This window comes from Microtus ochrogaster, unplaced genomic scaffold (assembly GCF_000317375.1).
Source record: "Microtus ochrogaster isolate Prairie Vole_2 unplaced genomic scaffold, MicOch1.0 UNK87, whole genome shotgun sequence".
In the NCBI taxonomy this organism is placed as follows: domain Eukaryota; kingdom Metazoa; phylum Chordata; class Mammalia; order Rodentia; family Cricetidae; genus Microtus; species Microtus ochrogaster.
Window position 1 is genome coordinate 541879 of NW_004949185.1, and position 14408 is coordinate 556286.

The 14408-nt window shown below is 54.1% G+C and overlaps 2 protein-coding genes across 2 annotated transcripts in view; both read right to left on the reverse strand.

Moving 5' to 3' along the window:
* Positions 1-1502: 1502 nt before the first annotated feature.
* Ppp1r18 (protein phosphatase 1 regulatory subunit 18) lies at positions 1503-11150 on the reverse strand. Its single transcript, XM_005370748.3, has 4 exons — positions 10839-11150; positions 8254-9839; positions 3219-3435; positions 1503-2361 (listed from the first exon to the last, which is right to left on the reverse strand). The coding sequence occupies exons 2-4, from the start codon at positions 9832-9834 to the stop codon at positions 2342-2344; spliced, it is 1818 nt and encodes a 605-aa protein (XP_005370805.1). The 5' UTR covers positions 9835-9839; positions 10839-11150; the 3' UTR covers positions 1503-2341.
* A 493-nt stretch (positions 11151-11643) lies between these two features.
* The window catches only part of Nrm (nurim), a 4208-nt gene continuing 1443 nt past the window's right edge, over positions 11644-14408 (reverse strand). The window contains exons 2-4 of the mRNA XM_005370750.2: positions 13489-13685; positions 12673-12849; positions 11644-12505 (exon numbers count right to left, since the gene is read on the reverse strand). Coding sequence (XP_005370807.1) covers positions 12224-12505; positions 12673-12849; positions 13489-13685 — 656 coding nt within the window. The 3' untranslated portion in view covers positions 11644-12223. The remainder of the gene's footprint in view (positions 12506-12672; positions 12850-13488; positions 13686-14408) is intronic.

A 14408-nucleotide genomic window follows, 5' to 3' on the forward strand; every position in this document is an offset into this window, starting at 1 on the left:
GACGGTTGTGAGCTGCCTGATGTGGTTGCTGGGGACCAAAAGCAGGTCCTCTGAAGGGAGCAGCAAGTGCTCTTAACCACTGAATCATCTCTCCCGCCCCTCTTTCTGATTTTTTGTTTATGTATATATAAAAGTTTTATTTGCAAGTATGTATACCAGACAGAAGCCTGAAGAGGGCATTGGCTCTTTAAAACGGTGGTTACAGATGAGCCACCATGCAAGGAGTTGCTCTTAAGGGCTGAGCCGACTCTCTCCCCAGCCACGCCCCTTTCTCTCCAGCCACGCCCCCTTAAGCAGGGTCTCAGGCAGCACCTGCTGGCTTTGTGTGTACTGCTCAACTAAAGACAACCTCGAACTCTAAATCCTCCTGACCCCACTTCCTAAGTGTTGGGATTATAGACAGTATCACACTTGGATGAAATATGTAATTTCTATACAAATCAAAAGTAATGAAAGGTTTGCTGGTACTGATGTTGGGGAAAGAGTAGCCAGTGTCCTGAGCCATCTCTCCAGCTCCTATATAATTTATTTTTTTGTGAATTTTTTTTTTTTTTTGAGGCAAGGTTTCTCTGAGCATTTCTGGCTGTCTTGGAACTCACTCCTTAAACCAGACTGGCCTCGAACTGAGAGAGGTGTGCCTGTCTCTGTTTCCGAGTACTGGGATTAGAGGCGCCCAGCTGTGAATGTTTTGACCACATGTATGTCTGTGTACCATATGTGTGCCTGGTGCCCAGGGAGGACAGAAAAATGTCTGGTTCCATGGAACTGGATTTACAGACGGCTGTGAGCCACTCTATGGGTGCTCGGGACTGGAGCTTGGCCCAGCAAGAACAAGTACTCTTAACTGCCAGGTCATCTCTCCACCCGTCCTTGTAAAGATTTTTTTTTTTTTTGAGACAGGCACACCTGTCTCAAAAGTGTGTGTGCCACCACTACCCGGCAAGACGTTTTTTTTTTTAAAAAGCCAGATGTGGTCGTATAAGCCTTTAATTCCAGCACTCTGGAAGCAGAGGCAGGAAGACCTCTGAGTTCCAGATCACCCTGTTCTACACGGTAAGTTCCAACCTGCCAGGGTCACACAGAAACACCTACTCTCAAAAAAAGGGTGGTGGTGGGGGGGGGACGGTGAGCTGGAAGCATACAAAACATAATTATACACAAAATAAGTTAATTAATAAAGAGGAAGAGACCAGGCGATGATGGCACACGCCTGTAATCCCAGCACTCAGGAGGCAGAGGCAGACAGATCTCTGTGAGTTCAAGGCCAGCCTGGTCTACAGAGCAAGTTCCAGGACAGGCTCCAAAGCTGGGGCTGGAGAGATGGCTCAGTGGTTAAGTAGTGCATCGGTTACTCTTCTAGGGAATGTTTGATGCTCAGCACCCAGGGGTTCCAACGTCCTCTGGCCTCCACAGACACCACATACACGCAGGCAAGACACTCATTCACACAAAATGGAAATAAAGGAAATTTTAAAAAGAAAGAAGCAGCAAGAGAGTTGAAAAGAGCTCCATTTTATTATGGAAAGTTACAAAAAGAAACAAATCAGGCAATTAATAAAGGAGCAATAGGCGAGAAACGAGGCACCTCCTTTAGTGCCCCCCACGCTGCAATTCAATTCAATGTGAACCACGTGGAGGAACAGAATTAAATAATTCTCATGGGGTTCAGAATTAGGACCCCCTCAGCCTTCTCTCTTGGGAGAAACTGAGGCACAGTAATACTGAGCAAAGGTGAAGAAAGCCACACACCTCCCCAGGTCACTCTCAATAAAACAAGAGGAGGGTAGAGGATTCCTCGGGAAGCCGGGTAGGCAGAGCTTGTAAACCTGGGACTTTGGCAGGCGGGACAGGGAGCTGGTGGGTATGTAAACCAGGCTGTGATCAAGGGAGGAGGAGGAGGCTGTAAACAAAGGGGCAGTGACCTAGGAAAACGGTGCTTGTGGATGGAGTGGGATCAAGACCTCCCAGGGAGGTGAATGCTTAAATCCTGAGTGTCCCCGGGAGTGGCAGGAAGTCAAAGGCTGTGGGGACAGTGTACCCTGTCATGGGGCTGGAGGTGTTCCATCTATCTCAAACCCAGGTGAACCCTGTGTTCCGCCCGAGGACCTAACGCTCACTGTTAGCTCACAGAGGATGCTCCAGCCCACGTGACCACACCCACAGGGGACCTTGGGGTAGGGGTAAATATAGGCTACTGGCTCTGCCCCAGAAGCAAGTTGGAATGTGCTCACAGCCCCTCCCTGTCAGGCTCATTGCCAGAGTCTGTCGGCTCTGAATCTTCCGGACTCCAGGATCTTCAGGTATGGGAAGCGGGGAGGTACAGGCCCAGACTGGAAGATGGTCACCGCCGGCAGGACTCATCTACAAAAGAAGGAGTGATCAAGACAGCGAAGTGGGGAGAGCCTCTGCCACCAGCCTCCCCACGTAACCCAGAGCTGAAGAGTGGCAGGTAGAAGTCCTTCACAGTGTGTGCGGTGTGTGTGTGCCTGTCACCAGCAGTTAGCTGGGTATCTTGTTTGATCTCACAATCATCTCAAGCAAAGGTGAAGTAATTTAATATCAGTCCAGGTGCTTTGCAAAAGCTTTCTTAGCCGGGCGGTGGTGGCGCACGCCTTTAATCCCAGCACTCGGGAGGCAGAGGCAGGCGGATCTCTGTGAGTTCGAGACCAGCCTGGTCTACAAGAGCTAGTTCCAGGACAGGCTCCAAAGCCACAGAGAAACCCTGTCTCGAAAAACCAAAAAAAAAAAAAAAAAGCCCAGGACACAGTTACTAACTGTATTTTAAAAGAATGACAAAATGCAGCCTGGTCCACGGAATGAGTTCCAGGACAGCCAGGGCGACCCAGAGAAACCCTGTCTCAAACCAGCAAAGAATGATAAAATGAAGGCTGGGGATACTGATCAGAGCACTTGCCTAAAATGCTGAAAGCCCTAGATTCAATTCCTGGAGTGTGGGCGTGCACACCCCACACAAGATAAATTGAAACTAAGCCCAGATGGATCCGGGATCACACCGTAAGTAACAGACGAGCTGGAATTCATACTCTAGGCCGTCTGACCCAACTCGGGTATTTTTAACCAGACTGGAGATCTGGAGAACCAGCGAGCCCTGGTTTTGAAATCTGGAGACTCCATCTGCAGGAGGGAATCAGGCCAAGAACCTTCAAAACACCACACCATGGACAGCAGGGGGCGCCCTCCGCCCGCCAGCTGCTTACCCACGATTAGGGCCTTGGTGCGCAGCCCGCCCTGGAGCCCAGGCTGCAGTAGCAACTCCTCTTCCTCCTCGTCGTCGTCGTCGTCGTCAGGCTGTGACGCCAAGGGGGTGGGCGCACTGGGAGTCTCAGGCTCCGGGCCCAGATCCTCCAGTACCGAGCTCTCGGAAGGGTATTGGTACGTGGTCTCCAGGGCCGTCTCACTGAAGGAGATCTTGAGCTGAGGGTGGGAAGAGAGGGGAGAGGAAGCAAGTTCATTACTAAAGCACCCCAGGGAGGGAGGGCGCAGAGAGCAGATCCGAGTGCAGCTGGTCTTAAGCACCCCAAAGTTCGTTGTGTCCACCCCCACCCCGTTCCAGTTGAGGATTCGACTTTCTTTTACAGCTTGATTTTTTTCCCCCCTTCAAACGACACCAAACAAAACAATGGCTCAGTAGTTAACAGCACTGGACGCTCTTCCAGAGGACCTGGTTCAGTACCTTCTGTAGTTCAGAGAAAACACGACTGAGGCCCTCTGCAGGCTCCAGGCATGCATGTAGTGCATATACACATACAAGTAGGCAAACACTAAGACACATAAAATACATAAGTATTTGTGGTTTTTTTTGTTTTGTTTTTTTGTTTTGGATTTTTTCGAGACAGGGTGAGAAACTCACAGAGATCCGCCAGCCTCTGCCTCCCAAGTGCTGGATTAAAGGCGTGCGCCACCAACGCCCAGCTTATTTGTTTGTTTTTCGAGAGAGGAGTTACTCTGTGTAGCCTTGGCAATCCTGCAACTCGCTCTGTAGACCACGCTGGGTAGGGATGTAGAGGAGGCCAGAGGATACCCACAAAAAGAGGCAGGAGGAAGCAAAGGACCAGAGAGAGACAGAAATCCTTAAAAACACAGGCTGTCTTCAGAGTCCTTCCACCCTTCCCTTTGCCCTCCTCCCCCGGGGGGACACAGTGGGATTAGCCCTGCAAACCGGAGGGTTTAGGGAGATAAACAGGTGATTCCAGGATGTCTGTGGCCCGTACCCCAGGGCCTCCATGTGACCTCCCGTGTCTGCAAGTCTTTTAGGGGCTGAATGAGAGAGACGTGACACCTCGGTCCCTAAGAAAGGGTCCAAACCCTAACCCTGAAAAGGCTTCTTTTTGGTTGTTGTTTATTTCTTTTTTCTTTTTTTAATATTTGTTTATTATGCATACAGTATTCTCCCTGCAGGCCTCATTACAGATGGTTGTGAGCCACCATGTGGTTGCTGGGAATTGAGCTCAGGACCTTTGGAAGAGCAGGCAATGCTCTTAACCGCTAAGGCATCTCTCCAACCCCTGTTGTTTATTTCTTGAGACAGGGTTTCTCGGTCTAACAGCTCTGGCGACCAGGCTGGCCTCGAACTCACGGAGATCCGCCTGCCTCTGCCTCTGCTCAGCTGCAATGGCTTCTCATTTCATCTCACTTTGAACAACATCCAGAGCCTACACAAAGGCAGCAGGGTGATTTCCTTCCAGCTGCCCAGACGCACTTTCCGCCTCTGGGCGTCTGGAAGACTCTTCCCCCAGATATCCCCCAGACTCCTCTGCTTCAGGGCATCCTGTTTGGAAGCTGCCACACTTGCATCCTGCTCTATGTCCTGATCCTATTACACATACCCTAGCACTAATATTTGCATAAGCACTTATCTCCTCACCCATGAAAGAACCTGTTACTATCTTGGGGGAAGCCAGGCAGCGGTGGCGCACTCAATCCCAGCACTCGGAAGGAAGAAACAGGTGGATCTTTTTGAGTTTGAGGCCAGCCTGTTCTACAGAGCGAGTTCCAGGGCAGGCTCCAAAGCTACAGAGAAACCCTGTCTCAAAACAAAACAAAAACCAAACTAACAAAGGGGGGGGGGGGCTGGAGAGATGGCTCAGCAGTTAGAGTACTGACTGCTCTTCCAGAGGTCCCTGGTTCAATTCCCAGCACCCACATAGCAGCTTACAACTAAAATTTCAGGGAACCCGACACCCTCACATAAACATACACAACAATGCACATAAAAAAAAATCGGGGGGGGGAGTTTATAGTAAAACCTCTTCACACACAATGCCCAAGCGCTCAGATCCTTACATAAAAAGGCACAGTGTTGCATATGACTCACGCAGCCACTCCCATACATTCTCAAGTCTATTACGTTTTAGAAACGTTTTTTTTCCATGTTTAGTGTTTTGCTGGCATGTACCGGCACCATGTGCATTCAGTGCCAGAGACGGCCAGAAGAGGGCATCAGATCTCCTGGAACCGGGGTGGAGGATGGTGAGCCACCGCTTAGTGCTGGGACCTGAGCAGGTTCCCAGCAAGCAGCCAGTGCTCTTAAAGGCTGCACCAACTCTCCAGTCTTTTTTTTTTTTTTTTTAATTTTTTATGTCTGAGACTGGAGCTCACTAAATTAGCCCAGGCTAGCCTTGAGCTTGACACCATAGATGGAATTACAAGTCTGAACCATCAGCCTGGAGGGCCTGAATATTTTCGGTCTGTGCTTAGTTGAAATCATGTTTGCAGAAGGCTGACTATATGTGGCTACTCATGTCCGTGGTTGCCATGAAAGGAGTTTACAGGTTGTCACATTGCCTAAGGTAAAGGTTTGTCTAGACATCAGGGGAGGTCCCAACAGAGGAGCAAAGCTGTAGAATAGAGGGACAGCCTGCAGATGGCTCACACGCCAGCATCTGGAAAGGGACCCATATTGGTTCTGTTGCTGCCAGCTTTACCCAAATTTCTAGAAGCCCATCCTCTCTCCTAAGCACCCCCCCACGCCAGCCCTGTAGTTTATCGTTAGTTCTGTAAAACGGTTGTTTTCGTCCCTTCATCTACTTCAATATCTACTTCTGTCAACCGCCCCCCCCCCTTGCCTCACTTCCCCCCAGCTTCTGACTGGGCTTCTCAGGAATGCATAACCCGAATGGGGCGCGCGGAGGGGGGGTGCGCAGAGAGGGAAGTGACTCACTGGAACCTCTCTCATCAGCTATATAAGGTCACACGGGGGCCAGGGAAGGAGGGGCGGGTCTCTAGCCCAAGAGTCTGCAGGGGCAGAGCACCAGCTACCAGGGCAGGCGTGGTGTCTCTCGTGGTGGCAGGAATCAGTTTGATGAAGCAGCCTGAAAAGGAACTATTTAGGAAGGGTGAGGGACGAGGGGCGGTGGTCATGGCAGGGACAGCGCAGGGCAGGCACAGTCATCCTTGCTGAGGTTGTACAGACAGACAGGGTTGGGAGGTGCAGGTGTGGACTTAGAGGGCTGAGGGAGGTAGACAGTCATGTCTAGGGAACAAGGCTGCCTCCTCCCCACCCCCACCCCAGTGAGGCTGTTTCCTGATTCTCTCACCACATCCTGAGCACAGCTCTGGCAGGCCCCCAGGCCCAGTGTTCCCACTTCGTCCCACCAGCCTTCCGGCCCCCACCCCAGGCTTCCTGTTTGGAAGGTCTACTTCCGCCCCTCCTACTTGACCTAGGTATGGTGACCATCACAGGTCCTGCACTGCACCTAGGCTCCTTGGCTTCCCCCAGATGGTTCCTAGGCTTGGGCCACAAAGCCTCGAGCCTCCCTCCGCTCACTACCCAAAGTCACAAGCCAGGGAGGAGGTGACTTTTCTGCATGCCTCACCCTGGGAGAATTTCCTTTATATCTGCCAAGTACCGAGAAGAGAGCCTGAGGGCTCAAGGTGCACTCCTAGGTGCCACCCCGGGAGGGCTGGAGCTTTAGTGAAGCTGGGACAGGGGTGAGAGAACAAAAGTCATATTCAATAATGCTATCGTGACAATGAATACTCTGTCCATAAATTAAAAACACAAAAAGATGCATGGGGAGAATCAAATGATCCCTGAGCTCAGCCCTGATCTTCAGGCCTTATGATCTCCTACTGACACCAAACACACACACACACACACACACACAGGTTACAGAGAATAAGCAGGAGCAGGTGTCCCGGGCAGGCCCTGGGAAGATGTGTGTTGGGTGGGGAACCTTTGGGTCTAAGGCGGCTGAGTGTGGTCCTTTCTTTCTCCAGAGATTTTTCTCACATAGAAAACTGATTGGTGCCTAGGAGGCAGGAGCTGGGCCGGGGCCAGAGGGAAAGTTACCCTGTCCAGTGTTTCCTTGCAGGTCTGCATTCCAGTCTAACCTCTGACCCTCTGCTGGCCTCGGCCCCACCCCTGCCCCCAACTCCCACAGGGCCAGGGCCAGGGCCAGGGCCAGGGCCAGGGCCGGTCCGTGCTCAGTTCAGTGCAAATGAACTTCTCTCTTTTTCTACCCCAAGGGGAGGGAGAGGCCAGGGGAAGGAGGGACAGGGGAAAACCAAGGCTGAGCCAGTTCTGTGGGGGAAGGGAGGCCCAGGGAGGAAAGATGGGGGAGGGGACTGGGATATTTTGGAAGAGGAGAAGGCTTTGCTTGTCCCCAGAGAAAAGGAAAGCACTGTCTAACATTTGCCCAGTTGGGGGGAACAGGCAACCCCGAGGTCACCCACTTCAAATGGCCTCTGTATGCCTCTCGGGGGGGGAGGGGCTGACTTGGGGTCTAAAAGCCTCTTCTCTGCTCTTCAGCCAGCTCAGCTCCATCTCACTCGCCCCTCTGTCCTGGGATGTCCTCGGGTAGATCTGGTCTCCTCTTTCGTGGGGCTGAGACGCTCATTCCAACTTCCCTGAACTTCTTCCCTGAACGTTCTCTGCCCTCCCGGGTATATTCACCCCGTTTTCACAAAGGTAGTCTCATCTCTCCTACCAGCCGGGCTTGCCTGGATCAAAAGCTCAAAAGGAAAAGGAGGACTGAGCATGAGGGAGAAGGACCAGGGCCGGACACACCCTGAAAACCACACACCCCAACACAGCTGTTGACTGCTGGGTAGACTCCTTGGTGCTCTGAAATGAATGGAAAGGAGGGATAGCCGGAGGAAGGGTGTGTGTGCAGAGGGAGGAAGGGGGGGGGTGGCAGGAATAAAAAGAGTAGAAGACAGGAACATTTAAAAAGCCATCCAGTCAGAGCTAGAAGGAGACTTCTACACAGTCAGGCGTGGCAGCTTTCCTACCTGTTTGTGATGTCTTTCAGGGGACCCCTTGACAAGGCAGCTGCGGCTGAGACGGAGGTAGCCCCCCAGCACCAAGATCTCCTCAGCAGTTGGGTACCGCTTCTTCCCGGATCCAGGCCCTGCAGCATCAGCTGTAGCTGGGGTGGCCGGTGGGGCTGGGCTGGCAGGGGGCACACACCTCCGTGGGTTGACAGTGAAGGTGTGTCCGCTACGGCGGGGGGCCCCCACCCCCGGTCCTGCCTTCACCCCATAGAACAGACGGCTCATGAGGGGATCCCCAGGGGGCTGGGGGGCAGTTGGGGCTGGGGGTGGGGGAGACAGAGGGGCTGTCGTTGGGGGCCGGGGTTCTGCTGCTTCCTCTTCCTGCTGTCTGGAGCCTTCCGTCCCAGCCCCGGTGTGCTCTGGTGGGAGGGGGGAGGGCCCAGAGCGGAGGTTCTGCTGGGCTCTCAGAGGCCTGCTCTGAGCCCCCGCCTCCTCCTTCTTAGCCTCCTCTCCAGCCTCCAAACCAGAAGGCCCCAGGTGCTTCTCTGAAGATGCTGGAGGATCCGGCTTCTGAGTTCGTGTCTCTCTATCCCGTTCTCGGGCTTTCCCAGAGTTTAAGGTCCATTTCCAGCCTTCTGTGGGTCTTGAGATCCTGTCTCCATCCTCCACAGGGCTAGGTCTCCGCTCGGCAGCAGTCTCCACTTCTCCAGAGATGGTGTCTTGGCCCTCTTTTGTCACTGGAGAGTGGTCTAGGACAATCCCCGGACTCGGTTTTTCTTCCTTTCTCCCACACTCCTCCAAGTAGTCTTCCCCCTCGTCTCTTGAGTTCAGCCTCCACTCTGTGGCCTCCAGCTGTATTGAGCTCTGTTCCTGGGGTTCTTTCTGGTCAAGATTCCATTTATGGGCCTCTGTCAGGCAGGCCTTCTGGTCGCCAGATCCCCCGGGGCTCAGTCTGCTTTCCAATACCTCTTTTCTCTTGGGACTGTCGTCTTCGGGACTTGCTAATCTCAGACTCTCCTCTGGAGTTTCTCCAGGGCTCAGCCTCCATTTCTGAGCCTCTGCGGGGCTCTGCCTCCAGTCTCGAGCGTCCGAAGTCCTGGAACATGACTCTTGGGCTCCCCCTGTCAACAGCCTCTTATCTCTGGCCTCCCTGGGACTTAGCCTCTCTTCTCTTGACTCTCTTCCCTTGGGGCTCTGCTCTCTTAAATTATTAGGACTTGATCTCCGATCTAGAGCCTCCAGAGGCCCAGGCTTCCTATCAGCAAGTACTTCATTTCGCTGCTGCTGCTGCTGCTGCTGCTGCTGCTGCCGCTGTCGCTCCTGCTGGATGAATCGGTTCTGATGTACTGGCCCAATAGCCTCCAAGAGGACAGCGGATTCATCTGGGTCCGGAGGTCCAGCCTCTGCGGTCCCAGGCACAGGGCTCGCCTCTCCGGGAGGCAGGCCCAACTTGGCCTTGCGACGTTCCAGGATTCCCCGCTTCCAGGCTGGCATCTGGGACAGGCGATCCCGTTCTGCTTTCTCACGGCCACGAACTGCTGCCTCCTCCTGCCGCCGCCGGGCTAGCAACTGTAGCTTCCAATCTGGGATAGCAGTCATGGTCACTGGAAGTGAAGGAGAGAGCACTGGGGGACAGGAACAGGAAGGGTAGGCTTCAGAGGGGCCCGGGGATTGAGAATGGGGGTGGGAGAGGAGGAAGTGATGCGGGAAGAGACTAAGAACTGAGGGCAGTGGAACTAAGGATGAAGACAGAAGGGAACAGGGAGAGGAGGGAGGGCAGAAGAGGCGAGAGCTAAAAAAGTGAAGAGAAAAGCTGGGTGCCAAGTTGGGGGTGGGGATAATGGGAGAGGAAGAGTCGAGATTCCGGGCAGAGGCAGCGCCAGATTGGGGGTTTGTAGGCACTAGACAGTCCCTAAGATATGAGAAAGAGAGGGAAGGAAAAGCAGGGGAGAAAGAGAGAAGACGGGGGGAACTGGGGCTCAGAAGTGAGCGGGTTCAATCGAGGCTGCCTACCCCCGGTACCCAGGGGAGGTAAGTGGGAAGGAAGAACAGGGAACCGGCTGGCGAGGGGGCGGAGGGGTCGGAGGGGATGTGAGAAGGTGAGGCTAGATGTAGAGGGCAGAGGTCCGGGGGAGAAGGGGAGAGCGGAAAGCCGGCAAGGGAGCGGGCGCCTCTTCGCACGGGCCCCGCAGGTCCCGGCTGCCTTCCCGGCTGCGCTCGGTCCCGCCCCTCAGTCCGGCCCCCACCCCACCGCGTACTCCGCCCCAGAGGCGGGTCAGGGGAAATACCCTCCTCGGGGACTTTTGGTACCCGAGCGGGTGTGCTGCCTACGCATTCTCAGAACTCTGGCGTCCACCAGCGTCCAGTCCCTTCAACCTCGCCTGCCTCCCCACCAACTACGCCCTAGGACCCGGACGCTCGGAGGACCCGCTTCATGCCTCTGCTGTCCCCAACCAGGGACCCCGCTCGCAGGGGGACCTTGACCCAGAGGGCCATGCACCCGCGGGAACTGCACGGACGTGCAATCTCTGCACAAAGGGGAGGCACTCCAAGGGAGATCAGGAGACACTTCCCTTAAAGTGGGAACCCCACAGTCAACTTACACGCCTTGTGGTCCCTAGGAGGAGGTGCGGTGGAGCCAGGCGTCGGAAAAGGAGAGAGTCAAAGGGAGATCTGGAGGGAGGGTGGGAAGCAGAGGAGGAGGGAAGAGGGCGCCTAGGAGGAGGGACGGAGACTCAGACGGGGGCCAGGCGGGGGCGGCGACCGCTTTGTCTACGGACAATGGGGCGAGGGAAGGGGGCGCAGGGCGGAGCCGGACGAAGGGCGGGGCTTCGCTGCCCTCCTTCCCGCGTGGGACTCTGGTGGCACTCCTCTCTTGCAGTGGCAATCCACAGCTCTTCGTTTTCTGTCTCCAGAGGCCCTCACCCACTTCCTCTGGCAGCCCTGGAGAAGCTGGGTGTCCAGACCTATTGCTCCAGCTGGCCGACCCGGGGCGGCGGCCCGTGACTCAGGCCCCCTGAGGGACATGGGGAGGAAGCGGCAGCTGCTTGGAGTCAGACCCGCCCTTCCCATCACTCGCCGCCCCTCCCCGTGCTTTTGCTTTCCCTGGCCAGTCTTTGTTACCGTGGTGGTGTGGGCGGCTGCCAGGCCCCAGAGTCTAAGGAAAAATGGCTTTGGGAGTTCGCTCCCCTCCCAGAGATACTCTGTCTCCCATGGGTTCCCTGATCTCTACGCGGAGAAACTGTAATATTTGGAAGAAGCAGGACTGGGTGACTGGGACATGGGGGCGGGCCCGTGGGGTGTGGCCCCACCCCAGCGGTCCTCAGAGGCTGCTGCCACAAGAACTTGGCCTCAGCTTCCTTCCCACACTTGGTCCGGCGGCTTGAAAGACATGGACAGACAACTGGGTACCATACGTAGAAATTTTTTATTTTTTTGCAGCGCATATCCTTTGAGAGAGCAGGGAGCCCTGAGTCAGCCCGAGTTAAAAACGGGAGACACCGCGGTAGGAGACCGAGTTAAAAAACAGGAGACACCTAGGATCTGTAGGGCAGGACCTATAAGGAGGTGGAGAAATGATGGCAGGAGTGGGGAAGACGCACAGTGGTACAAGAGATATCCACTACCTGCAAACTTTGCTGGCTGGCCCTGGCATAGCTCTTGAAGTGGAAACTAGGAAGGGGATCCCTGAGGTGCAGAACCAATAACGGTACCAGAGGAGGGAGTGCTCAAGGCCTTGTGTTAACCCCAAGAGATGACATGACTTTGTACCCACTCTTGGTTGGAGAGAAATGGACCCTGGAGGCCAGTGACTGAAACTCTAAATTTAGAGTAGGGGATCTGGACCCTGGAACCGAGGTCTCAAGCAGGGGAAGTGACAGCCCCTTCAGCACATGGTTTCCAGCTTCTGGTCTGTATCAAACGGTCTGGAAGCTAAGGGATTTTTGATTTTTGAGGAAGAACAGGCCCTAGAAATGGAGCTGGCTCCTCACTCTGCTTCCCCGTCCTGGGGTCTGGAGAGAAGCTGGAGTTTTCTTTGTAACTGAGACCGAAGGTAGCGGAGGTCTTGCTGGTCGAGCCCGTGAGCCAAGCCGAGGTAGAGGGTAAGGAGAAGAGCCAGGAGGAGGCGGTCAGTGCCCAGGGTGGGAACCACCCACAGCACCATTAGAAGTTCCACACATACTGGGTGTCGAAGGTGGGAAAAGAGCCTCAGAGCCCGAGGAGACTTCAGAGCCAGTGGCTCACCCAGTCCTAGTACGTGGTAATATACCTAGGAGAGAGGGAAGAGCCCGGAAATCAAGCCAGAGCCTCTGGCCCAGGCATCCTCCTCAAGCCCAGAGACGATCAGAAAAGGAGGCAAGGGACTAGAGAGCCAGGAGCAATCAGAGTACGGGAGGGAGAGAACGGAAGACTCAGGCAGGGATGTAGGATCCTCACCTGTTTGAGGCCCATGAGTTCAGCGTAGTCAAAGACCAGAAGGATGCTGAAGATGAGGAGCCAGGAAATGACGTGGAGCACAAAGCAGAGGAGGGGCACCCAGGTGGCCCAAGGTTCAGCTCTAACCTCCCACAACACTGGGCCCCTGGGTACAGTCTCCCAGTACCGCATCACCAGCTGGGGAAAGATGAAGAAACCAAGCATGCCAGTGATCTCCCTGGCTCCACAGTAACCTACCGCTCTTTCCTCTGAGTATAAACAGTAAATATTTATCATGAAGAGAGCTAGGGATGGGGTGTGGAGGATATGAGGATGATCCATTTCTATACAGGATTTACAAAACGGATGGGATGGGGGCTGCTGGATGCCTACCAAACTAGCCTATGACAAACACCCAATGAGAAGACTAATTGGAAGGCGTCTTCTCTTGAAGACCTAGGTTTGGAAGACGGGAACTAAGAAGGATTTAAGATTTGAAGCAAGCCAGGCAGTGGTGGCGCAGGCATTTAATCCCAGCACTCAGGAAGCGGAGGCAGGTGGATCTCAAGGAGGCAGGAGGGAGTTTCAGGACACCCAGGGATATGCAGAGAAACAAAGAAACAAATTGAAGCAAGACAACATGAACAAAGTTGCAAGGGTGAGACTCCTCAGGCTGTGCTGGGAAATGTCAGAAACACAGGACTCTGCTGATGAATGGAACATGTGCTCTGGGGGACGGGAGCTGAGATTCGCATCTTCTGCTTTCTTACACACTTGTCTTGTCCCTCCAGTGTAAGCACGCCACGAATTATGTCTCCCGTGGCCAAGGCCTCATACCTGCAAGGCCAGCGCAGTGCAGGCCACGTACAGTGACCTCTGAAGGACTCCAAAGTACCGGGATGTCCACGCCTTCACTGTCTCAGTTGCCATGAGGCTATGTTGCACCACAAACAATAGCAGAAGCCCAAGATCCCAAGCCAGGGAGGTAAGAACGCTTCGGTCCTGCAAGGCAGCCAACCACCCATAGCGGGCATCTGAGGGAGTTGGTTAGGGAAGACAGGGACAAAGGATCAGTTAAGGCTAGAACATTCCCCTTACCCTCATCTTCTTTTGGAGCCCTATTCCAAGTCCCTGAAGTTTTCAAGATCTTGTCAAGGCCAAGCCCAGTTCAATTTCCTGTTCCTTCAATCTCCCATCTTCTCTAGCCTCCTTCTGGGGAAGATTCTTAGAATGCTGGCAGGGTCATTATTAAAACCCATGCGGGAGTGCTGGAGAGATGGTTCAGTCCATGTAGCGCTATGTAAGCACCTGAATCCGATCCCTGGCGCCCCTGCAAAAAGCCTGGCATGGTGGGGTATGCCAATAATCTCAGTGCTGGGGAGGCAGAGGCAGGAGAACTCTAGAGGGGCTGGTGTCATGGATTGGCGGTTAAGAACACTTGCTGTTCTTCCGGAGGAACCAATTTGTTTCTCAGCACCCACATAGCAGCTCACAACCATCTATAACCCCAGATCCAGGGGACCCATCTGACCTAGTTGATAGACTTCTGGTGTCAGTGACAGAATCTGTCCCCAAAATACATGGCAGACGGAGGCAGGTGGACCTTTGAGTTCCAAGCCAGCTGAGGGTACATAGTAAGACCCTGTCTAAAATAAGGTGGCTAGACCCTGAAGACAGACACTCAAGGCTCCCTTCAGCTGCACCTGCACACACACAAACAGAAACACAAGCACACACTCCACATTCTCTCTCTCTCT